A 25816-nucleotide genomic window follows, 5' to 3' on the forward strand; every position below is an offset into this window, starting at 1 on the left:
GGGTTAATCATATTTAATAAATTAGAATGATTGGCTTTTATTTTGTTAAAAAAAAAAAAAGTCCTGGGTTATTCATTTCCCGGAAGTGAGCTACCGGTGTTTGTGTCGTTCATCCACATTGGCAGGAGGAATCAGTTGCCTGGGCAGAGTTAATAAAGCTAAAAGGTATTATTATTAACGTTTTTGTGATCGAAATCGAACAATATATGGCTTATTAATGCTGTCCGACTCAATCCGTGTTTATTTATGAGACGATTATTTGTTTTCTAAAAAAAAAAAAAAAAGAAAACCTGCGTAGTAAATAACAAGAAAGCCGACTCGAATGCTAGCGTGCTAGCCGCGCCGATGTGCTGTGTCACATGGTGGATTTATTTCACTGTGACTCGTTATCGATAAAGATTCGAGACTTGTGTTTTATATGTTTAATCCTAAAACTGTCCGATTAACTTGACCCACCATGTGACAGCCGGCTGGACGCAGGAAACAGGAAGCCGGCGAGCTAGCATGCTAATCTGAGTCTTAAAGAGGACCCCAAAGTGCACCCTGCTGTATATGAGTGTTTGAGGGGAAGTCCACTTATATATCCCGCTATATACAAGAACATCGCCTTTAAAACACGACCAGGCCTTTAAACGCTTCTTACTGGCCTTCAATTCTCTGGTTAAACACTAACACACTTGACTGAGTGTCTAGTGTGAGTGCACTTTGCCCTTCGCCCTTCTCAGCTGTGGACTGCTGGATCTTGTGAAACCTTATCTATCCCATTCCTTCCTGCCTTGATCTAATAGTGTGAGGAGATCAGACCTGCAGAAGAAAACCAACACAAGAAACATTATGCATAAAACTTGGATATTTTGTCTAATTTTGTTTTTCTCCTTCTCCCTAAGGCGGTTGAAGCCATGGCTGAGAATGCTGCAGATTGCGAATTTCCGCAGAGGCGACTCGGATCCAAAGAGAGCCGTAATGGGAATTTTAAAGGTCAGTCTATCGGGAAGGACCTTCGTCCTTCCGGCAGTCTTTGTCCAACCCGTGCCACGTGAAAAAGAAATTCCAGTTTTACCGGCCAAGGGTCAACTGTAGATACCAGCCCATTGACTAGATAAAGTGGATGTGTGTTGTTCGTGTAAATACTGCTGAATCAGGCGTAACATTGACGGGCGAAAGGAATAACACTGGTTATCTCTTCATCATGGCACCTGTTAGCGAGTGGGATACGTCAGGCAGCATTTTGTCTTCGATCGGTGTGTTCGAAGCAGAAAAAATGGGCAAGTGTACAGGTTTGCACGAATTTGATAAAAGCGACAAATCGTGTAGGTAGGAGCATCTCCAAAAAAACGGCAGCCCTCGTGAGGGGTTTCCTGGTCTGCCGTGGTCAGTATCTGTCCAAATGGTCCAAGGAAGGAACAGCGGTGAACCAGCGACAGGACTGGCCCTTGTGATCCGATCCAGCAGACGAGCCGCTGTAGTTTAAATTGCTGATGAAGTTAATGCTGTTAATGTTCAATGGGTCTGGACTGTTTTTACACAGCAAAAAGGGGGAACAACACAATATTAGGCAGGGGGTCATAATGTTATTCCTGATCCGTGTGTATGTGTATATGTTTATAATATTATTTGCCTCAATTACTCCCGGAGATGATGAGAGCCAACCAACGTGACCAAGTGACCTCAAACAGAGTCAGCAAGTCACACACTTGCGAGGGGGTTCGGCCGTAGTCACATGCAAGTCCGAATTTTAAATATTCCTCGCTCTAATTGCAGAACATACCTCGCATTGCTTGTGCTACTTTTCCTGGCGAAGGCTCAGTCCAATTTGAGATATTTCAAGGAATTCTTAAAACAAAACGAAACCGCCTTCAGCCACGGTGGATTTGGTCTTGGCTAAGAATGCCGTTTCCGTCGCGCTGCTGCGAACTGCTATCTCATTACGTGAACCAAGAGTCCTTCAATTTACTTCTCTAGAGTTTCTCCCTTTTTAATTGTGGTTTTGATAAAGACGGCTGTCGTATAAATGGATCTGATTCGTTTCACACTTACATATAAAACTTAATGCGTCATTGACCTTTCCATCGCAGTCTCACAATCCTCCCCCGCAATACCACCACAAACCCCCGGGCGGGAAATCCTGCTCTATGAGGTTGCTGATTTAATTCTATTTGTTAGTCGGAAATGCGCTCAGTGACGTGTGATGTGTTGCATACAGACGTGTCGGCCAGAGAAAGACGGCAGCAGGAGCGAGAAGAGCGTCTCTCTCTGGTGCTGTGGAGAAAGCCCTTCCAGACGCTGCAGTATTCCTTCTTAGAGACACTCATCACTTTGAAGGAGTGGACATGGAAGTAAGCCCCTTCATCACATTCTCCTGATCTTTGTTCAGGGTTACAGCATAATGTCCATGACTCTCATTTGCCTCCATGTTTCTCTCAATGGGTCAAATGTAAGAGCTCCTTCCCAACAAAGAGTTTTATTTCAATTGAATACTTTTGATGATTCCAGGATTTGGCCCAAACACAATGCACAGCATGATGTCCCCAATACTGATTAAACTAGCTCTCTGTAGATCAGTGGCGTTCACCAGAGCTCCTTCCAACATTAGGTGGAACTTAATATCCCCCTTTATGAGACCCAGCTTCAACCAAAATCACTTCCTCATATCACTGAAAACTAAGAGCACATAAAACAAGACAACTGCCACTAATGCATAGTGAGGTCTTGGTTAGTAAATAGACTGTACTTGAGTCCATTGTTAAGTATCTGTATTTGGTTGGGTGGGCTGTTCCTTTCCGGTTCTCCCGAGACTTTGAGGCTTTGAGGACGAGTCTCACTGGGTGTCTGCAATAATAATAAAAAAACGCTCTCTGTGCAGGAGATTGGAACCCGAATTGCACGAATGATTCAAATGTAGTTCTCATAGGTCAGTATTTGTACTTTTGCTACCATTCAAAAGCAAGTGCTTCGGTATTCCTGAAGCCGAAATGGAAATCGTGCCTGATCTCAAGCACAGGAATGGTGTATAGTAACCACCACTGATCCTTTCCAACATCACTAGAAGTCAGTGTGGGATTAACCTAGGACTACTGAGCTGCTCATAAAAATAAACGCACAGCACAGTGCAAGAGTTGCAGGCAACCCTGGTTTTTAATGCTAATACGTGCTCATTTTGGCATTATTTATATTTCAAAATATTCGTTTTACAGCTCATTTCTGTTACAAAAAGCTTCTATGCCAGTAATAGGTGGGACATGGCAGAACGTTTTACTGATGAAAAAAAACAATGCGTATGAGGGATTTATCTGAAAAAAAAAACCCAAGGACAAAAGGGTGATAAAGTCTCTAAAAAAAAAAAATCAGTGGCGCATTCTCAGACTTCTGATTATTTCTTTTCTTTTCTATTCTTTTTTTTCTTTATTTCTGTCTTTTTAAAGTAGAAATGCTTTCATAGATAACAAATATATTAGCTGTACTTTTGTAATATTTTATATTAAGTTATTATATTTAATATTTATTTGTGCCTATGAGCATAAATAATAAACATGTGCTTATGATATATTTTTAATTGTGCTATTGTGGGAACAATTCTATGAATACGTCACACTGTTAATAAACGGCTCTTACTAAGATACACAGCTGGCACCATTTATGATGTACAGTGGGATCAGGAAGTCTGAAAGCACTTCATTAAAAAGGAAAAGCATTATTATTTTTTTTACTTTTTAAATGTTTCCTTTTTTTTTAATAATTGTAATAAAATTCCTTAGAAATTATTATAAATTTTTTATAACAACTTGATTGAAAATCGAATCTTTATATTATTAATCTTTATATTTCTATTCATTTCTGAAAAATAGTATTCTTGGTATCACTTTTTATTTTTTTATTTTTATTATTAATAACAAAACCCCAAAAATTCCATTAGCTTCTCATCTGAGCGCACGCTTCAGAAGAAGCGATAGGACCTGAGGAAAGTCTCAGCTTTTGTTCAAAAACAGTGAACCTCATCAAAATCGCTAAATTTGCTTATGTTTCAATGGAGACCTAGAAACAGAGCAGAATTTTGCATATTAAAGCTTCCTGATATTCAGCATATACTTCCTGATCATTTCGATTTTTTCATAGTAGAATAAAACTACATGGCTATAAGGGGTTAAAGGAGTGTATGTCATTCAATATCTACCATCTATCTATCATCCTTGAAAGACAGATGTTTTTGGGTCAACATATATTCACACCTGCTTTTATACAAAGAGTACATAAGGCTAAATTTCATTATAGGAAAATGATTTTACTTCTTTAATAACGTTTGAGGGAGAAAAATGATTAGTGGGGAACCGCAAAACATAATGTCTTCAGTTCTTAGACTTCTTCATGGAGGAGCACCGAAGTGAACGTCTAATATATTACACTGTATCATATATTATACATTTCTATTCAGTTTTATTTGTATGGTGCTTTTTGTAATGGATATTGTCACAAATCTGCTTTACTGAGGGGGAAAACAAACAAAAAACATTACGAATATCAATTTGAAATAACTCCCTATACATTTATACCTAAAGAGACCGTGGCAATAAAAAAATATGGTTGGCACCGAATGTCCATCCGTTATAAACTGTTCATTGATGGAGACTTCGATGCGAATCTGCTGTAGTTCTTAAATCATTGTCGAAGAACGTCTCCGTGGTGTCCAAGCTGCTCGATCTAAAGCAATCTGTGGAAAAAAAGAGTGCCTATTTTTCAGCTGTGCATGTGGAGCCATCCTCAGCAACAGCAAGCTGGTTTCCAATTGAACTCGATTAGGGGAATTAGCACGGATACATTCCGCTGTCGCTGGGTAGCGGACACATGATGTCCTTCACTATACAAGATAATCGCTATCTCAAAAACAAGCGGTCGACTGATTTATATACGTTTATCATTGTAACCGGTATAAATGACCTCGTTCGAATTTTAGAGCGATCCGGACAGCTTCAAGGTCACAGCAAGGTCAAATGTCTGAATTTGTTATTACTTCTTTTTATATGTAAGGCATATACATTTATAATACTAAGGCTTTTTTTTTACACAAAGGAAGCATCAAGTCCTACTTTATATATATTTATATAATTTTTGGAATATTTATATATGGCTTTTTGACTGTTCCAAGTCCTCGTGCTAGTTGTTGATATAGAGACAGTCCCATATGTATACGCATGCTTTTAAATAATCTGTGACTTGTTTTGCAGCTGATATTGCAGTCAGGTAGCTGTGATAGGAAGTGTATCATTTCCTTTTGCCCAGTTCGATTCGAGAGCCTGAAAATGTACACTATAATATAATATAGCTCAATGGCTTTTATATAAACGGGTGCCAAAGCCTTTTTGCAGGGGCTATTCGGACTGTAGGGTGTGGGCGGGGTGGAAAATACTAAAAATATAAATCTTGAAATGACCTGGCTAACTTTAAATAGGTTGTGTAGGAGCTTCTTTTTATTTTTAACACGAAAACAAATCGCCCCCTAATTCAAATTCAAAAGATGGAATCTGTGTATGAATGTGGAATTGCGCAAGAGTTTGAAAAAGGTGTGAGAATGTAGTGCTTTTTTTTTTTTTTTTTTTTTTTTTATTGACAAAAAAATTTATCATGAGAAATAATAAGGGGAAATAAATATTTAATCAAATAAATTTGTGTTTGACATAATTGCTTATTTAATAATAGTCAAAATATCTTAATAAGGAATGCCACTGAACTGCTTCAAATGATTTCACTTTTTCTTTTTTCTTTTTTTTTTTTTAGACTGAAATATTTGAATAGGGGGAATACGTTTTTTTTTTTTTTATTAGCCGCCAAAACAAAATTTTATGGCTTCTAATTTAAAAACGTTTAAATTTTAAGACCGTGTTTGTACATGAGACGACGATTCAAAAAAAAAAAAAAAAAAAAAGACTGTATTGCTGTACTTTGTCTTATCTGTGGTTTTTTTTTTTTTTTTTTTCTGCTTAGAAAATGATATATTAATGGTGGATTATACAAACTTATGGGGACTTTAAAGAGATGTGCAAATAAAACTGTGGCTGGGAAGTTTCAGCATGTCTGGTTTAGATTGTGTGTACATGTCAAAAGTATAATCTTGTATAAAATATTTGATTTGTTACTTTACAGGCTGTGGTACAGAAGATATTCAGTGTTTTTGGTCCTAGTGCTTTTTTCAGTCTTCACAGTGGCCTACTCAATAGAAGGAGCGCATCAAACGGTGAGAGATTCCATATATCAGGGAGTGCGTTTTTAAAATGTATTATAATTATTTTTTAATTTCTTTATTTTGCATGTGTTCAATACATTTTTTTACATTTATTTTGTATAAAAAAAATGTTTGCCTTGTTTTAATTTTTTTATTAGTAAATTCAGGCTAAGGGTTTTATATGGAATTATATACATAACAAAAAAGTGAACTGAAAATATGTCATATTGTAGGTTCTTCAAAGTAGGCATCAAGAGAATGCCAAGAGTGTGCAAAGCAGTAATCTAAGCAAAAGGTGGCTACTTTGAAGAACCTACAATATGATATATTTTCAGTTGTTTCACACTTTTTTGTTATGTATATAATTCCACATGTGTTAATTCATAGTTTTGATGCCTTCAGTGTGACTCTACAATTTTCATAGTCATGAAAATAAAGAAAACTCTTTGAATGAGAAGGTGTGTTCAAACTTTTGGTCTGTACTGTGTGTGTGTGTGTGTGTGTGTGTGTGTGTGTGTGTGTGTGTGTGTATATATATATATATATATATATAATAACCCTTAGCCTGAATTTACTAATAAAAATTATAAAACAAAAAAATAATATTTCACCACAGTTTCGGGATTATCATGAAAACTATTTTAGTGATTCAAATTTCAAATGCAATGAAAAAAATTCTTCTATTAATATTTCTTTACACTGTCATATAAATTGCAGCAGTACCTGCTTTTCACTCTGGTGACAAAAGTAAAAGTACACAATTAACCCATGGCAGTATGATGCGTCTCTGCGCTCCTTTAATCAGAGCATCGTCATATCTGATGAACCGCTCGATAATAATTTATTCATAAGTAATACTCTTATCTTCTTCATTCAAGTAGCTTAGTCTTCCAAATTCAGCAGTTCAATACGTTTGTGGGTAATGACTGGCGTGTAAAGATGTAATACGTACGTAATAGCGCGCACTTTTACGTAAATAAGTACAGAGATGAAATATCAGTGGAAAGATGCTGATACTGAAACGCTGATTTTCCGTTAATAATGGGGTAATTACGTTTTTAAGCATATTTAAGCAGAAAGGCACAACCATCGATTGAGTTCAATTTGAAATCCTATAAAATTCGGATATTTTCAGTCCGTTTTCCCCCCACTTGTGCGTTTAATACACTTACTACACTCAGCTGTTGTTTCTGGCTTCTGTATTATAGATTACAATAGAGTCCACCAGATTTGCGTATTTTTTTGCATTAAATTGCCTGCCACGTGTGTGTTAAACATATCACGTTGTAACCAAACTGCACAATTAAACACAAATAAAGTGACCCCGATTCTCATAAGTAGCAACCGACAGACTGAGAGTCATGGAGTAAATGAAAGATATTTTACTTTGAAATTTGCAAGAAGGAGTTAATAATTTACAGCGACATAAAACATTTGTCATTTCTCTTTTGTAAGGAGACTCCTATGAAAAGTCCGAGAGAAATGTTCAGGATGGAAAGCTATGCAGGTTCCTACCAATATGATGAGCTGCATTACTTTATTCATTTGAAAATCCAGAGGGGGTAGAAAAAGAAATGGTGGTGAGGGAATTACTGTGTCAAACTGATCACAAGAATGAACTTTTCCTCACAGAACATTAAGTGGAAAAAAATATATATATATACACGGAAAATACGTCATTCTTTAACCAATCAGAACAAAATAGGCAAATTATTGTATATAAAAAAGAGGAATAAACGATTTCAGGACATGCTGATGCAGGAAAAGATTCCACTTTGTGCACACCACATGTTCCGCACATGTTTCTACATTGTATTAATGCTTGAATGTTTTTTTATATATATATATATTTAATATATATTTTAAAATTTATATAAAATGCAAGTGACACTCAATTTGTTGTAGTTTTGTTCTGTAGACTTTGTTCCATGTCTTTGGAATTGTTTGCTAAAATGATATGAACGGAAATGAATTTTTTTTTTTTCTTTTTTTTTTTTCTTCTTTTTTTTTGTTGCCCCCTGCAGTATGTACAGTACATGGAGACGAAGATCCTGTGGTGTGCCTACTGGGTAGGCTTGGGAATTTTGTCTTCAGTAGGCCTTGGCACTGGCCTTCACACTTTCCTTCTTTACCTGGTAAGAGTAAAAGAAATATACAGATTTGAAACTGTCGAGATTTGTTGTGATATCTATTTAATTTTGGCGATATGGCTAAAACAAACCAACAAATCGGTCTGCATTTTCCGATGAATTGTAGCCAGAGGGCAAGCTAACTGATGCGTCACAGTCAAATAAAGAAGTTCCCCATATCAACTGTCAGCTCTTCCAAAAATAGAGCTAAAATGCTGCTCCCTGTTAGTTTAGTATTGTTTTTTAAGCGCATGCAGACAATCAGTGTCTGTATATGTGAAATTGTCCTCTCATTTTATTCGGATTGTTTCGCACCCACGTACCGATGAAATGACTGGATGATGAACTAGTTTCTGAAACTGCTTCTCACGGTTTGTCCGTCTGATGGAATGACGTGCTCATCAGCACTGACTCAGACTCATCAGAGGTTGGTCAGGGCCGTTGATTTCTGGTCAGCACCGATGAAGTCATCACAACAGTGTAACGACTCGCATGTGGCGAGCGTTCGTGCCGAACTTTGACAAACGGGGACGTGAAACTGCCAGAGTGGAGAGTGTTCTTTTTTTTTTCGTCTAGGCCTCCAGACACGAACACAGTGCTTTCCTTTCTTCTGAATCCACGGTGTCTGCTTGGATCCTTGGCCTAGTTACTAGGAGCTGGTCGGAAATGTTTGCTTTCTCACTCCAGGGTGGACGTGTTTCGGGGGGGGGGGATGACCCAAATGTACTGTCTTATTGCACATTGAACACAAACACTTGTTCACTTGGTAGAGTAAAGTGACCTAATGCTTCTTTTGTCTGGGAAAGCGAGCTATTTTAACTCTCCCGGTGTCACCTGATCAGGCTCTTCTGCATCATGACTGCACAATGAGCTCATCTTCAACTTGTGACTTGATCTGTGGCTCCACTGACTCAACAGCCGCGCCGGTGCTGACTGCAGGCATTCCTCAGCTTCGCAGGCATCTTGAGGCGAATGTCTGAGGAACGAGAGCATGCCTTTTTTTACGACGACGTTCCCTTTTCCAAAGTCAGTTTCACTGAAAGACTTAAGCTCTTCCAAAGGCATCCACGCCTTCTAATATAAGGGGTTTCCGAGGTTGTTGTTTTTTTTGTTTGTTTTTTTCCTCCCAGCTTGACTCTGACTTTTTATTCCATCCAAGCAGAGCCACACCCGATAAGACGCAGACCACGAATGACTAATGAAACAGGTGGAATTAGGAGTTGGAATGAAAACATTACCTCACGCTTGTTTTTTTTTTTTTTTTAAGATAAAACCAGACACCTCTGCTTTAATAGATTTATTAATAGGTGTTTGGTTTAACACGGATTATTCTGCTACACAATCAAATATTAGTGTGTGTAGGTTTAACCTGCTGAGGTGTTACAGATCTGCTTTTCTAAACCAATTATAATGTGATTCGAATATCTAGAACGGCAAAACAGGTCAGAAATAAAAGCTCTAGGGTACTGCCTAGTTCCAAGATGGCTGCTCTTTTTCTCTTTTTATTTTATTTTTTATTTTTTGACAATTAAGACCAGTCATTAACAGCATCTCACTACATCGTACTGTTTCCTGAATCGACTTGGCCGAATCAAAAATTCACAGCTAATGAAATGTACGTTTGTTTTCTGTATTAAACACAGGCTAAGAAACGACTTACGCTCCTTATCCTTTTCTATCAAAGCGGTTTGATCAAAGAAAATTTCGGCGGAACGATCGAGAAGGTCGAGGTCTGTCTTTACATCAGTTCGAATCTTGCTTCGATCTAGTTGAGTCACCGACATGTTTTGCTTGCAGAGAGAGCAATAGAGAGTGAGTTCTAAAACCGCCTTGCACCAAATTTTTATACTTGAGTGATCCCATAGTGAAACTGCAGTTGTTCGCAGTAAAATAAAGTAAAGATTAAAATAAAAATAAGAAATTTCAATCAAATTTACATATTAAGATATATTTGGAGTCAAATGAAATGCGTAGCAGCAGCGAACAATGATGCCGATTTATTGTTTTTTTCCACTGAAGTTATTGCACATATTTCCCCGATATCGACATTATACAAGTGGGGCGTGAATAATATCATACTTGTGTTGAATAATCATCATTTTACATACCGGTTCCTGATTTTGTAACGATTGCCTACAAGCGTCCATAGGGTAAAGCAGCAGTCCACAATCAGCTTTCTTTGACCAGTGTGGAAGAAGTAGTGTATGTATTAAGTTACCGTACGTGTTACCGCCGTGAAGCTACACTCTGACCTCAAGCCTTCAGTCAACCACTATATATTAGACAAATGGCAGGCAGAATGGAAAGAATGCTGTAACAGCAAATTATTTGAAATAAAACCTCTAGTCGTATATATTTGTCCATCAATCCTTTCAAATCTAGACATTGAATACAGTCATGTTGGACATATTTGACTGAGCTGGACATGGATGACTATCCATATATATCTCAAAGGGTGTAGAACCACCAGATTGTCAAAACTAACAGTAACTGAGCTTTTTCTTGGACTAGCCTTTTTCTAATATCATGAGAGAACATTATAAATAAGAACTCACTATAAAAAGACATATTTTGTGAGAAAAATGTCTGATTGGCCACTAATGATTGTCAAGAATGAACTACAGTATGAAGTTAAAATATACACACAAATAAAAAATGATTTCTGTGGAAGTATATAAGGGGTACTCATTGTGGTACCCCCCCCCTTTCTTCTTCTTCTTCGTCTTCTTCTTCTTGTTCTGTTTAAATCAAGTCGTTTCTGTCAGGCAGCTATGAATTAAATAAACTAATAGCTTGGACATTAAATGTGCTTGTTCCAGGCATCCAGGCTACTGTTATATCCAGTCTGAATTGTTTATTTCATTTGCTTTTAAGGATTATTTAAAGTTTGGATTGTGTTGGATTTTTTTTCTTCATCTCAGGTTTTTCTCTTCAGTAGTGTCTTTGTGTCGATGGTTGTAACATTTCTGAATAATGGATTTTCTTAACGGTTGGTCACAGTTCCTCAAAAACACTTTCTATTCCCTTCTCTAACTTTTTTTTTTTTTTTAAAGGTTTTACGCAAGTTAGTTTTTTTCCGCTTTAATCCCATTGACACTTGCGAACTGCAGGAGACTTTGCGCCGGTCGGAACTTTGATCGGGTCATAAATAAATCTCAAAGACTGTTAAATTAGACTTGGTTACTAATATTTAGGTCATTAAGTAAACATAGGATTTTGTTAAGAAACGTCCAGAAACCAACTGAGATTTAAAATTGTTGCCTTGAGCTTATAAAACGGTAACCGGACCCTTGGTGGGGGGTGTGGGTGGAGGGGGGTCTCCTCTCAGTGGGGTCGGATGAGTGACCGATGTGTCAGGGGTTTGCAATGTGTTTGAGCCGTGGTGCTTTGTATTTGAAACGTTCCCCCACTAAGATTCCCACACACTATGCTGGACATCACAAACTTCAGTCTCTCTTTTCTTTTTTTTTCTTTTTGTCTCGGTTGATTATGTTTAGTCTACTGGTCGGATACTTTTGTGAGCAATGCATTACCTTTTGACTCTCCCCCCTTGTCTGTGAGTGTTAAGGCTATACTAAGTACATAGCGTGACTCGTGAGTTTAATAAAAGACAGTATGGGAAGTGTTGTGTTTGAGAGGTGCCGGTGATGTATCATAAAAGCCAGTTGTTATGATTGGTGCTCGACCCTGATTAATGCGCTTGTGATTTATACCCAAGAACCCCCAACACACACACACACACACACACACACACACACACACACACACACACACACACACTATCTTCACATCTGAAAAAAAAAAAGGTCTCATGCTTTCATCTCAAGTAGATGTGCACGTTTATCTTTTTATTTTTTTTACAGAGGAAAGAACAGGAAAAGGCTTACAGGCATGATCTTTATCTGTGCAGGGCCCACACATAGCTTCTGTCACGCTGGCCGCGTACGAGTGCGGTTCTGTGAACTTCCCCGAGCCGCCATACCCGACTCAGATTATGTGTCCAGAGGAGGATGGTGTGCAAGACAGCGTGTCCCTCTGGACCATTATGTCTAAGGTCCGGCTGGAGGCCTGCATGTGGGTGAGTGTTAATCACATTTAATCACCATTCCATTTTTCACATTACTCTTCGCACCCATCAAATCTTTCACATCATGACTGGAAAAGCCCCCTAAAAATTAGCCTTAGCAATCGAAACACCTTTGGACATGAGAAAATGAATAAATAAAGGAATTAAGCACAACATTGCAGAGGAATTCATGAGAAGTCCATTATTACATCAGATCATTATTTACCTCAGACAGAAAAATTGTCAATTGCCAGAGTGCTGGTATAAAAACTAAACCATAATCTGCACCAGTAAAAGACTGGTCATCTTAAACCCTCCGAATTCCTGAATAGTTCAAAGCGTCTGGAGAAGGTCTAAAGAGGGTCTTCGAGCTTTTCTAGAAGCAAGGACACAAAGGAGGTCAGAGCTATAGCTTGCCACCACGCTGTTAAAGAATTACCAACAATTAATAAAACCTTAAACTCAATCCAGTATTTGACTGATGACTAGGGTGCCAGTTAAGAGACGAGGAGGTGAAGGCAGTTGGTTCATGTAAAGGGAATTTCAGTTTCATCAATACAAGAAGTAAAAACATAAAAAAGGGGTTTCTGCTTCTTCTTTTTTTAAATATATATTATATAATAGAGCACCACATTAAAACTGCCTATTCCTCAATGCCACTCAGCTCTAAACTGTGTATATTGAGCGAGACAAATGTTCTCTCTCTCAAACAGAGAAGGGTAATTGGTAGAACTGTCTATTACAAGCTAGTTGATTGATTTGCCATATGTTGGATTCACCCAGATGAAGAATGTTAGTTTCCCCTCCCTTAGAAAAAGGATGAAAAACTCAACATGAAGACTGGCTCTTGAGAAATGTGTGCATGTATCGAGGGAGGGGGCTTCAGAGTTTTATGGCGTCTGGAAGGTGCTTTAGAGTTTGTTCAAAATAGTGACATTTAAAAATAATTTTTTTGTAAAGTAAAGTTACAACTTCTGCATCAATGAGTCTTTAATAAGGTGTAAAACCTGTACACTGCCATGTGGGTTGTTTTTGTGTTATGTTCTATATTTCAATTTTGACTATAAAGTATAACTTTAATATATAAATATAAAAATGTATAAAATATAATAAACGTGTGTGTGTGTGTGTGTGTGTGTGTGTGTGTGTGTGTGTGTATGTACATGATTTTTTTTATCATGGTTCGGTACAATTTTGGTACGGTTTGAGGGGAAAAAAATGCAAAGCATAAAATTGCTGGTCGTTTTTTTAATTAACACAGTTTATTATTGTTAACATTCGTGAACAACAGTTGACATTTTTAAAACAATTTTAAATATAATGCCTACTTGGTTAAATAATAGATAAAATATGTTATTAAAAAAAATGAAACACAATAAATACAATTAGCTAACTACACATTTTGTTGTATTGAATAAACTGAGTAGTTAATTAAATTAGCAGAATTTAAATTGATTTAGTAAAATAAAAAAAAAAGGGGGAGAGTTTAAATAGTTTGCATTTGTTAGTCGACATTTGGGTAATACAAATGTGTGTGGGATTCACATTTTAATATTAAAAAAATTTATATAAATATATGATCAACTTAACTGTTCTACTTATTTTAGCACCTCCTTTCATCCTTCATTCATTCACTTTCTCGATACATCTCACTTTCAAGAGAAATTCTTGAAGCTGGGCATAAAAAGCTAAAGAATCTGAAGTGCTAGGTTAGCGGCTAATGCTAACACTACTGATTCTTTATCATTTTTATGCATTCGCGAAACAAATCTCATTTCCGGCACATAGCGAGTAGCCACAGTGCTAACTCTAGTTTTTTTTCTTTATGTATTTTTATTTTTTATTTTTTGGCATTGTGTATGTTTTCAAGTTTAATTATAATAATAAAAAAATATGCACTAAAAGTGCAAGCCAGACACTTACCAAACTTGTGGTCCGCCACTTAATACGCTCCTGAGGGAAATTGTATCTATGTTCCACACATGAAAAGGATTGCATTCGGTACACGTGTGCACCGAACCGAAAGCCCTGTACCGAAACATTTCGGCAGGAATACGTGTATTATTACACCTTAATACATTATATAAATTAGCAATATAATATTTTGTGCTCAATAAATATTGTGTTGATATTGTGATGTTAAATGTTTTTAAGATGGGTATTTTGGATAATTTTATATATTATTTTTATTTTATTTTTTTAAATAACTGCACACTTTGGAAATTGATGAAGCCAAACTGCATCACGTTCTGAATTGTTAAAATAATTGTAGAATTTTTTTTCTTTTAGCATTTTTTTTTTTTTTTAGTATTTTTTTGCAGACTTAACTAGCCTTATACTAAATAGTTAAACAATGAGTGAGTGTTCATGTCAGAATTTGTTTTTTTAGTTGTTGGGTTTTTTATTTTTATTTTCAGACCTGTTTCGAATGAGTCATTGCTTTGGAACATGGCACAAAAAAGTTTTTTCTTTTTCTAAACATATTGTTTTATATGTATTGTATTGTAATACACAGGGAGCCGGTACTGCTATTGGAGAACTTCCTCCGTATTTCATGGCACGAGCGGCCCGTCTTTCTGGGGCTGAACCGGATGATGAGGACTATGAGGAATTTGAAGAGATGCTGGAACAAGCAGAGAGCGCACAGGTGAGGAATGTGTTCAGGATGACACACACACATTGCCACAGAAACAGACATACTCTACAATGTATTGCACGATCATGAACTTTGTTAGTAGTGACATATTTTACATTTCTTCAAGCAGTTCAACTGCTATAGGTGTATGATTTTTATTTTTTTTTTTTTTATTTTTTGCATCATCAAACAAGTCTCTATATGAGTCAGATTAACTTTTTCGATTGTAATGCAGTGTACAGCAAACGGCAATGAACTCAGGAACACCTTGTCCACCTTCAAGCATGGAATTAAGGTGTTCATACGGCATTCCACAGCACCCTGTGTTCTTTGTATTTTTGTATTTTGTTCCTGGATTTGAAGGTGCTAATCCCCCCTCTAGACACCAGGTTATTGGATCCTGTCAGGTTTCTGATAGATCTCGGTGACTACCTCAGTGTTGTGGTTTACTGCTCCTGGTCATGTGACCACTTCTTTGAAAACCCCTCCCTTGACTTCCAGTAAACCCTTTGAGCTGCGGGTGACTCATAATGAGAGCTTCCTTTTAATTACATGCCGTTAGTGTCTGAGTGGACCTCACGTGGACTGTTTCTTTCACCGGCAGTATTTTAATTGGTTAAATGTTTAAAGCAGGATTCAGTTTGGTACCTTTCAGCAGATGCTGCTTCAGCAAAAATATTTCTCCCCTTTTTTTTTTTTCTTTTTTCTTCCACTGAGCCGGCTATGAGAGTCTAAAATAAACAGTTTCATTCAGTCATCTGTTTCAACACACTGTACTCTGAATGCGCCTTTTTTTTTTTTTTTTTTTTTTTTTGCAGTCTTGCCTGAAGTGATCTCATTGCTCAACACTCTGGCATCATATTTTCTCTCCGGAATCTACTTTATATAGCTTTCATACTAATGATATAAAGCTTGTCAGGTCCAAATGACTACTGAATATATAGCTTTTAGCAAGCCATATTTCAGTCTCACAAACTAGGAGGAAATTAGCTTTTTCAGTATTTAATGCACTGTAACAATAATGCAAAGTATGTTGGTTTTTTTATATTCTATATATTTCTTTGTTTTTTTTAGGACTTTGCATCAAGAGCAAAACTTGCTGTACAAAACATGGTTCAGAAAGTAGGCTTCTTCGGTATCCTGGCCTGTGCCTCAGTAAGTGCTTTCTTTAACCTGTAAACTTTGTGTGTGTGTATAAATACAGTGCAGTACCCTCTCACAGTATTAAAACAATAAGGCCAATTGTTTTGTTTTTGCGATACACTGGAGGGTTGGCGATCAAAAGATACATGAATGATACAGCAACGTGGAATGTCCTGAGTAGGAAGGAAACGACTGGTGTAACAACCAGACGACGAACAGTTTGGCTAAGAAAAACAACAGCAGTTGACAGAAAGATTGTAAAAGCTGTGAAACTCCCCAAAAGACAGTCTTCCTTATGGACAACCTCCACAGGTTGCCTCAGAGATGAGCCAGAAATGTTCTGGTACCAAGATTAACATCGACTATTGTCATGGCTTGGGCTTGCACGGTTGCTTCTTGAATGAGCTCACTAATATGCGACAAAGTTTTCATTCAGAAGTTCACAGGGCAATTTACAGTATCAAGGAATTTCACATTACATCAAGACAATGACCCAAGAAAGGACTTCATTAGGGGAAGGAAGTGGAATGTTTTAGATTAATAGACCAAGTCAATCCTTAACCCAAACCATAACCCAATTGAATAGTATTTTACCACCTGGAGAGGAAACTGAAGGGAGAAACAGTTTGGTTTAGTGTCCGTTGGTTGCCAGCTTGATGCATTTATAAGCAAAGACATGCAACCAAATATTAAGGGTTAATGATTGAGTTGTTCTGTTCCAGTACTTTTGCTCACCCAAAAAGCAAGTCAGCTATTTTGTTAAAACAACTCTAGAGGTAAATTTTTTTATGTAATAGAAATAATTTTTAAAAACATATTCTAATCACAAAGATGAGGGTTTTTGCCACACTTTTTTTTTTTTTTGACACAATCCTGAAATTATATATTTATGCAAAGCTGTTATGTTAGTTTCCATTGTTCCATCTATCTAAATATTCATAATCTCTCTCTCTCTCTCTCTCTCTCTCTCTCTCTCTCTCTCTCTCTCTCTCTCTCTCTCTCTATATATATATATATATATATATATATATATATATATATATATATATATATATTTATATATATATATTTATATATCCTACAAACGTCTTTTTATCTCAAAACAACAAAAAATGTGTCGTTCCAATACTTTTGAAGGGGGCTATATACACATAGCAAACATTGCATTGAGTAGATGTAAAAATTAGGGGATTTCTGTTTTCTTCGATTTTAACATGGCATAGCATGTTGGTGCTGGTATGAGCATTTTTTTTAATCAAGTTTCTGGACTACCCCAGAATGGTGCAAAGAAAAAAACCTCCATTGAGCAGCAGTTCTGCAAGCAGAAAAAGATGAAAGAACAGAAAGATTCTGAGGTGACGGGGAACTCTGAAAAAACCACTCTTTACAACCGTGGTGAGCGAAAAAAGCATTTCAGAATGTCAGTCCTTGAGGCGGATGTGCTACACTTTCAGCAAACCACACCAACTTCCGCTTCTGTCGACCGAGAACAGAGCGAACAGTGGGCAAAAGCTCACAGAGGCAGACAGGTGAAGATTTGTGAAAGATTAGGCGAGTGAAGCCTAATGACTTGGCTGAATAAGCAGGGTTGCAGGTGTTCTTATTAAACTGGCCAGCGAGTGTGTACTGTATATGTGCACATGGTTTCCAGAGAATGCGGATGTTCTGGATGAATATACTTTATCAGCTGTGTAAGCAAAATACTTCCTTGCACAGCAGCTTTTTCAGAAAAGCCTTGTTTCTCTAGAACATTGTCTCTTAGAATAAATGTTTTTGGTCTTAAAAGGATTATTAGATGCTACAGATAAAATGATCGAAATATTGTAGAAGACACAGATACCAAACTGTAGCCTGCTGCATTATTTTCCCAGAAAGAACGAAGAGAAGAGCCAGATTGCCTGTAATGTTCACGTTAGAGCCGTATCAGCGTAATGCACCGATTTACTCTAAATCCCACAATGCATCACGCAGCGTCTTTCCCTCTCCGTCATCGGCAACGTAGCGCTTCACAGTGACGTCACAAAATAACGCAATGCAAAGACACAGGTACAGAGGAGATAAGATGGTGTGATTTCTCTGTAAAATTAGTAATTTAAAATCATTTCACAAATTACATTAGGAAAAAATATGCAGTAGTTCCTTAAGAAACCGTAGATCTGATAATAAAAAATTTTAAAAGCTTGAATGTAGCAGGATATTTGTGTTTAATACATTTTTAAATAGCAAAAGCTTTTTAATAGTAGCTAAAAGCTAAAAGACACCAGTGTCTGCTTAGTCTGTAAATTTAATAAATTAATAATATTGATAATACTAATAATAATTTTAATCATAATACATATTTATTTTATATTCTTTTTAAATTTATTTTTTGTAGTAATAGGGGATTTAGAAAACTGCAGTATGCTTGTATTTATTCATATTTTATTTATTCATATTTTATTTTTTTATAAAAGTACAAATCTTTCTAATTTATAATTATTTGTAATTATTTCTAACGAAATAAATTCGTATCGTTATTATATTTAAATCGCAACACATTCTTAGATGTGCTTTTCCCTCTTAGGAACACACTACAGGAAAAGTGTAAGAGTGTGTGTGTGTGTGTGTGTGTGTGTTGGGAATGTGAGTATAATTTTCATGTATGGAACAAAATAATTTAAATAAGTATAGTGGTGTATAAATAGAGATAATTTATTGTGTATGTTATAATTTCTGGGGATTTTTACATTTACATTGAAACGCAGACGGTTGTAAAATTGGTGACCGAAGCTAAATTTAGACGACTGCTTTCCCATTCTTTCGTTTTATTTGTATTTATATTGTACAAATTATTGTTGTACATCTTTATATCCTGCCAGTCAGAGCATTTTCATACACACTTTATGAAATATAGGTAATTTAGAAAATCAAACTATCAGGGAATGAGTGTATTGTGGGGGGAAAACATTTATTGTAAATGTTCAGTGAACTGAGAAACGTTCAAAAATGATTTGATTTAATTATTAGATCTAAATTAATTGAAGAAAAATCGAAAAAATATTTTTAATCTCTGGTTTATGGCAATAAGAGGTAAATGATTGTTGGGAGGAAAAAAAAACCACAGAAATCACCAGGTGCAGATTTCCAAAAATATGATTGAGAAGATACACATAAAAATACCCAGAATCCATAAATAAATATATACATAATATTTTAGTTATATATTATATGCTTTTTTTTTTCTATTCAGGATCAGCATGTAAAAGATTATTGCTCAGGGGTGACTATAGAAATAAAAAGAAATGCAGTAAAGCTGTTTATCTCCATTTAATTCATGCTTTTTTGCATTTAATTTGTTTTTGCCTGATTTTATTTAATTCAATTTTTTACACTAAACTACATTCTGAATACACTGATGCTTTAGAGTTTAACAACAGTTTATGGTGTTTTTCCAAGTCGTGTAGAGTCGGTGAAGCCGGTAAATACTGTGTGTCATCTTGTAGTGCCTTTGGTTGGTTAGTAAATGACAATGTAAAATGTACAGTTTATTGAAACATTTATTAAATAAAAATGTACAAAAATAATCAGATTTGAGATGCCACAATTTTTATTTTTTTTTATTCTGATTTTGGCAGATTTGATTTATCCATTCCCATTTTTCATTTGTTTCTGTTAAAAATTTTTTTTTTTTATTATTATTATTTTAAAGCTTAGAAAATTTGTAAGAATATAATTAAAAAAAAAAAAAGAATTGAAAAATAGATTAAAACATGACTGACCAAATGGCTTTCACACTGAAATCATTTACATTGCGAATATAATACATAAAATACTGTGTGTGTGTGTGTGTGTGTGTGTGTCTGTGTCTGTGTGTCTGTGTGTGTGTATAAAATACAAATCAGTTCGATAGATTTAAATCTATATTTTTTTGTGTCTATTTTGCAAGATAATTTTTCCCTTTTTATTTTTATTTTTTTTTTTTTTATTTTTTTTTTGATAGCCACCATTTATTTCTGCTTTTGGCCAAAAATACTGATCCTGATAAACTGAATGGTAGCATCTCTAAATCTCTTTCTTTTTTCTTTTACCATTTAGATCCCAAACCCTTTGTTTGACCTTGCTGGGATTACATGCGGCCATTTTCTGATCCCGTTTTGGACCTTTTTTGGAGCGACGCTAATCGGAAAAGCGGTTATCAAGATGCACATTCAGGTATAATGAATCAATACTTTGTTTTTCAGATTTTTTTCTTTTTAGAGATCTGGACTTGTTGCCTCATCGCAGATATGACTGTACATGTAGTTGGCTCATTGTTTTTAGAACAACAGCATTCATTTAAGCATTAATAATGACTGAAGTCACAGCTGGCCATAAAAGGTTGGACTTTTCTCATTTCCATTTTGTGACTCAAGTGTGGTTGTTAAAGCAGAATGTCAGATTTCTGCTTAATCACCGAAAACACTGGAGTTAAACCATGAGAAGGGGCGAGAAAATGGCCGCTCCCTGGAAGTGCCGAGCGAGTCATCAAAGCAGCAGTGAGCTTGTGTCAGGCAGTGATCTCATTTCTCCTTCTGGGAGTGTGTTTCAGCATCTCCTGAAGACAAAGAGAGCTTGAACCGTTTCCTTTCCTCCTCATGCTAGTTTGACCCCCAAAGCATTATCACTCATGCTCTTGATTCACTGTCTGAAATGCTCTGTACATCTCGTCTCTCCATAGAAACTCTTTGTAATCATAACGTTCAGCAAGCACATAGTGGAGCAGATGGTCTCCCTGATCGGGTGAGTAATAACGCATTCATGTTTCTGTTGGAAAAAACCATTAAATCATGGGAATCCGTGCATTTGAATCATGTCGGAGTTCCCAAAATTAGGCTTTTAAAAAAAATTCAAACAAAAGCAGAAAACCACTTGCAAATGGTTAAAAAGGTTTAATTCAATCCTTTAATGAAGTAGGGGAACAAGATTAATCAAAATGAAAAGAATAAAGTGTTATTTATTATAACTGGTGTAATAGTCCACAATACTGTTTAATATGAAGTCCTTCCAGAATGAGCATAAAAATGAATGAATAAGAAAAAGAAAATAATCTATTGCTGTAAAGTGGGAAATGGAAGGAATAACTTGGAGGCATCTTGGTACAATCTTCCAGTCAGAACATGTGACCATGCGAAATAAAAATAAATGAAAAAAAAAACAATTTTAACAGTTCAGCTTGACTTAGTTGTGAAAAAGTTCTACACAATTTACAAAGACGTCAAATATTTTTCAGTTGATCTCAAAGTCAGGTCTCTTTGTCTGTAGCTGTAGTTGGGGCTACGCAATATAAATACACTACACATTACACTGTATTACTGTAAACCTATATTATTGAATTATTGTGTTGGTTATTAATTATTGAAAGTGGGGGGAAAACAGGCAAAAATCCTGAATGAATATTTCACACCACATCTGAAATGAAAAGTCCCCCCACCACACACACCTTATACATTATTGTGTGTGTGTGTGTGTGTGTGTGTGTGTGTGTGTGTGTGTGTGTGTGTGTGTGTGAGAGAGAGAGACCTAGAACCAGAAAAAGTAGATCAAAACCTTAACTATATTTTCCTTATATGTTTTAATATACATTTTCTACATATTCATGTGTCTCTGTAAATTGAGTGTAGCAGTGTGTGTTCTTCCAAATGTAAGGTATTGGGTTTAAAAAGTTTACATTTTCACAATTGTGTGTGTGTGTGTGTGTGTGTTCTGAGTTGTATTGCTTGTGCTTGATTACATGCAATTTCTTTGTATGGTCTCAAATGTCCTTCCACATTCCATATGTAATTTCTACACCAAGATATTTTCTCACAGCTTAACTTCAGTTCAATTTCCTTCAGATCTCGTAAATTCCCCAAAACGAACAGAAAATATTCCTGGATGTGTTCTATGCTCCCAGTACCTGAATAAAAGCTGTAAAAAAATAAACTACATAAACAATTTAACTGAAATGACACCAAAAAAAATTCACAATTCACCCAAATTCTTCCTTTTTTGTTTTGCTGACTTCGACTTCCCTCTTTAATCAAGGTCACATGTTTAGGCTTCAAATCCACAATTTCGTGGCGAATAATTCTGTGTTGATCCGGAGGAAAAAAATGTTCGACTCATTTATCTTTGTCGTTTTGTTTCGAACAAGTGGTCAGTTGGGTAGGGGGGAAAAAAGCCCCATAAACGCGTAGGGTGGCGCGATCGCTTAGTGACTCGTCCTCGTGGCGCTCGGGCGAGGAGCAGCCGGCCAACACATGAACGACGAACCCTTATCATAACAGAAGAGCTGCTTTTTTCATAAAGTGGTGAATTACTTGGAACAAAGTTGTACATATGTGTGTAATATCTTCTCTCAGAGCTTCGCAGCTATCCCTAATTAGTCGGATTCTTGTCTAAATAAAGTACACAATGTCGTAACGGTTAGTAAAAAGCCCTGCTGAGTCATTTAGCTGATTTCACCTAATTTAGTTTAATCTGTACTCTAGGGTTGGTCCGACTGATGATTAAAGAGTAGCTCGTTTGTCCTTCGAATAATCGGGTCTTCATTTATACAATTTCTGAGGACAAGTTTCTGCAAAAAAAAAAAAAAAAGGGAGTTCATTACCAAACTCTTCCGTGTCTAAAGTTTTTTTTTTTTGCATGCAATCTAGTTCTGTCGTGGTTTTGGTTACATTCTGAGCTGTAGTCTGAATCATCACCTGCCGAGCACGTAACACCTCCTATAGAGCAGTTATTCTGATGAGTTAATGTGAAACAGTGCAATTCTGAGACCTACGTGCAATTTAAAGAGAAAGATAAGCAAGAAAGCAAGAAGTAGGTTGTAGCATCAACCACACCAGTCAAAATTAGAATGGCCGTTAAGCTTTTTTTTTTTGTTTTTCCCCCCCAGCACTTCCTGTGACTCAGAAGCATCCTGTGTTGTTCTGCCATTCACAATTGTGATTAAATATTTATCATAGAAAAATCACAGCCCACTTCGATCAGATTTGGGATTGAATTCATTACATGGAAACTTATTGTTCAGTGTGGATTAGACTAAGTATTTATATGGATATGTTTATTAATCCAGCCTCAAATCTAAACAATGAAGATACAAAATGATCCTTTTTGTTTTGCGAGTGTTTGAGCTGTGTAGCGTATTAGATACGTGTCACTGACAGTCACTACTTCGAACCTGGGCGGTTCTTCCTGCATGTCACTGATGACACAATGTCGACTCACTTCCTGATTAATAGCCCCAGACCAGTTCTAACAGGAACCTCGGTAATATAAGCATGTGTTCAGAGATCTTTCCCTTCAGTGTGCTCTGCCACCTCACAGGGAGCACACAGAGAACAGTCGGAGATGTTTAGTGGACTTGCTTCAGCAGCTGTAGTGGATCCTGGAAGATGGTAAGTCAGAAATTGGCCTAATGTGTGCTTGTGTTCACAGGGCCATACCCGGGTTCGGTGTTTCCTTACAGAAGCCTTTCCGTGAATATCTGGAAGTGCAGCGAGCTAAGCTTCATCACCCAGCTGGGGATGGAACACCTGCGGTAAGAAGCACACGTGTTTCTCTTTTGTTGTTTCGGGAAGATTTTTTTTTTTTTTTTTAATGCAGGTTCCACATTGTATTTTGATTCCAGTTCATTCAGCATTCAATATTTAACTTCTGTTGGGAAACCTGCTTGAGTTTTAGCCTGTTTCTCAAACAAGCCTGTGGATTTGGATTGGGAAATAAATAGGAAAAATATATTATATATATATAAAATAAAATTTAGTTTTATATAAAACTTGAGGAAATCCGAGCTTAATGTACATTTACAGCTTTGTGTTGATAGTGGATTTTTTTTTTTTTAAACAGCATTCTCATTAGTAAATGTGTGTTTGGTTTCATGTGTGTGTGTGCAGGGTGAGAACTGGCTCTCCTGGGTCTTTGAGAAACTGGTACTCGTCATGGTCTGCTACTTCATTTTGTCCATCATAAATTCCATGGCACAGAGCTATGCCAAGCGGCAGCAGCAGAAGAGGCACTCTGAAGAGAAAACCAAGTGATAGACTCACAGTAAATCATCTCAGGCTCCCATTTATTTTATTATTTTTTGGGGGGGATATTTAACCTGGAGGGAAAAAAAAAAAAAAAAAAAAGATGGAACGAGCACTAATTTGACATGTGCTTCTCTGTGTACCATTATGTTGTACCCCCTCCCCTCAACCAGTCCCCTCCCTCCCCTCCCCCCTGTTCTCAATCCCCAATTTGTCTGTAGCGTTTGCCTATTAACATCAGCTGTTAGAACTTGGTGGTTTTTTTAACCTCTACAGCGATCCAGGAGATTAACACAGACTGTGGACGGTAAAACCTTACGCAACATCGCAGGGTCATGCTTCCATCGAACTGAATCCAGTTCTGATCACGTAGAATTATTTTTTTTCTTTAACAGTATGCGTGGGGGTTCTTTTTTTTGGGTGAGACTGGTGATGCAATGAGTGTGTTTTCAGAGGCAGTTGTCTGTCTTTATTTTCTGAAGGCATTTTTCAGTTTCCTTTCCAAGGACAGCAATACTGAACAGGATTAAAAAAAAAAAAAAGAAAAAGCTGTATGATTTCTTAAATGCCTGCACATCGTGTAAATAATGTTTTAACATAGTTTATGGAAGTCAGAATAGACTTTCTGCCATAATGTGACAAAACATGTTATTTAAATCTGATCAACATAACTGACCTAACCTCATGTACCATCCATATAGGCATTTAACTTGAACTGCCTCGATTATGGGGGTTTTTTGTTTTTCTGTCTTAATAAATTCTCTGTGAAGCTAAAACCTCTTTTTTTTTTTTTTTACACCCTGGTTTAATTCTGTTGGAGACCAAAATCCAAAAATGAATCCTTTCCCCTTTATACATGTTCTAAAATGAATTCATGGAGCTATTAGTTCTTTTTGCCACTTCCAAATCGGAGAGGATTTTTTAAATTTCCATCCACAGAGGTAAGTGTCATTTATAAAGTGATTCCTGATTGAGGTTTAATGTTTAACATTTCAGAAATTGTTGTATCTTTTGTAGGTTCTTCAATGTAATTTGACCCAAGTGTTCAGCCAATTGGAGTGAGAAGAAATCTCCAGAAGGGGAGGTCTTTTTTTTTTTTTTTTTTTTAAACCGAACAATAAAATGACGTGGGACGGGTTTGAATTTGCCAGTAGGCTTGTGGGGAAGTCGAAACGTCGAGGTTCCTTTTTTTTTTTTCTTTCTTTTTTATAAATCTTATCAGGAGCAGCGTGTTCTCACAGTCCCGTCATGTCAGATAGCTTATCAGACTGGTGTTGGCTCTGAAGTCTGTAAGGCGACAACAGTCTGTAGGCTGACTGAAATTTTGGGTTTGTCACCTCAGAGGAAATGAAAGAGCTTCTGTTTTGCAATACCAACTTCTGTTCACTTCTGCCTTTTAATACAAAAAAAAAAAAGACGGTTGGAGTTTGGATTTCCCAAGAAAATGGGAGAGAAAAAAAAATTGTAACCAGGAAACTGAAGTGAGATTTTTTTCAACTCGGGTTTGTGAAATGATCTTTCAATTTTAGAGAAGTGAGAGTTTCAGATTTGCTGTTTTATAGTCCGGTTTTTCTACACCCCTGAAATTCGATTCATGCTTTT

At 36.5% G+C, this 25816-nt stretch overlaps 1 protein-coding gene across 2 annotated transcripts; it reads left to right on the forward strand.

The window, feature by feature from the left end:
- The first annotated feature begins 34 nt into the window (after nt 1-34).
- On the forward strand, nt 35-24990 carry vmp1 (vacuole membrane protein 1). Of its 2 annotated transcripts, none has more exons than XM_046863026.1 (12): nt 35-165; nt 888-978; nt 2204-2336; nt 6136-6226; nt 8239-8349; nt 12254-12421; nt 14925-15056; nt 16119-16199; nt 20262-20378; nt 20884-20945; nt 23622-23724; nt 24080-24990. In XM_046863026.1, exons 2-12 carry the CDS (start codon nt 900-902, stop codon nt 24221-24223), a joined length of 1221 nt encoding a protein of 406 aa, XP_046718982.1. In that variant the 5' UTR covers nt 35-165; nt 888-899; the 3' UTR covers nt 24224-24990. The 2 variants fall into 2 exon arrangements, with proteins under 2 accessions (XP_046718982.1, XP_046718983.1); XM_046863027.1 differs by lacking the exon at nt 35-165 and adding an exon at nt 314-789.
- The last annotated feature ends 826 nt before the right edge of the window (nt 24991-25816 follow it).

Source organism: Silurus meridionalis, chromosome 12 (genome assembly GCF_014805685.1).
Source record: "Silurus meridionalis isolate SWU-2019-XX chromosome 12, ASM1480568v1, whole genome shotgun sequence".
NCBI lineage: Eukaryota > Metazoa > Chordata > Actinopteri > Siluriformes > Siluridae > Silurus > Silurus meridionalis.

Bases quoted from the DNA above. Each gene is read 5' to 3' on its own strand.
- vmp1 (XM_046863026.1), top strand. From the start codon at position 900: ATGGCTGAGAATGCTGCAGATTGCGAATTTCCGCAGAGGCGACTCGGA. The intron at 20,379-20,883 runs GTATAATGAATC...GTCTCTCCATAG, and splicing joins TTATCAAGATGCACATTCAG to AAACTCTTTGTAATCATAAC. The intron at 23,725-24,079 runs GTAAGAAGCACA...GTGTGTGTGCAG, and splicing joins CTGGGGATGGAACACCTGCG to GGTGAGAACTGGCTCTCCTG.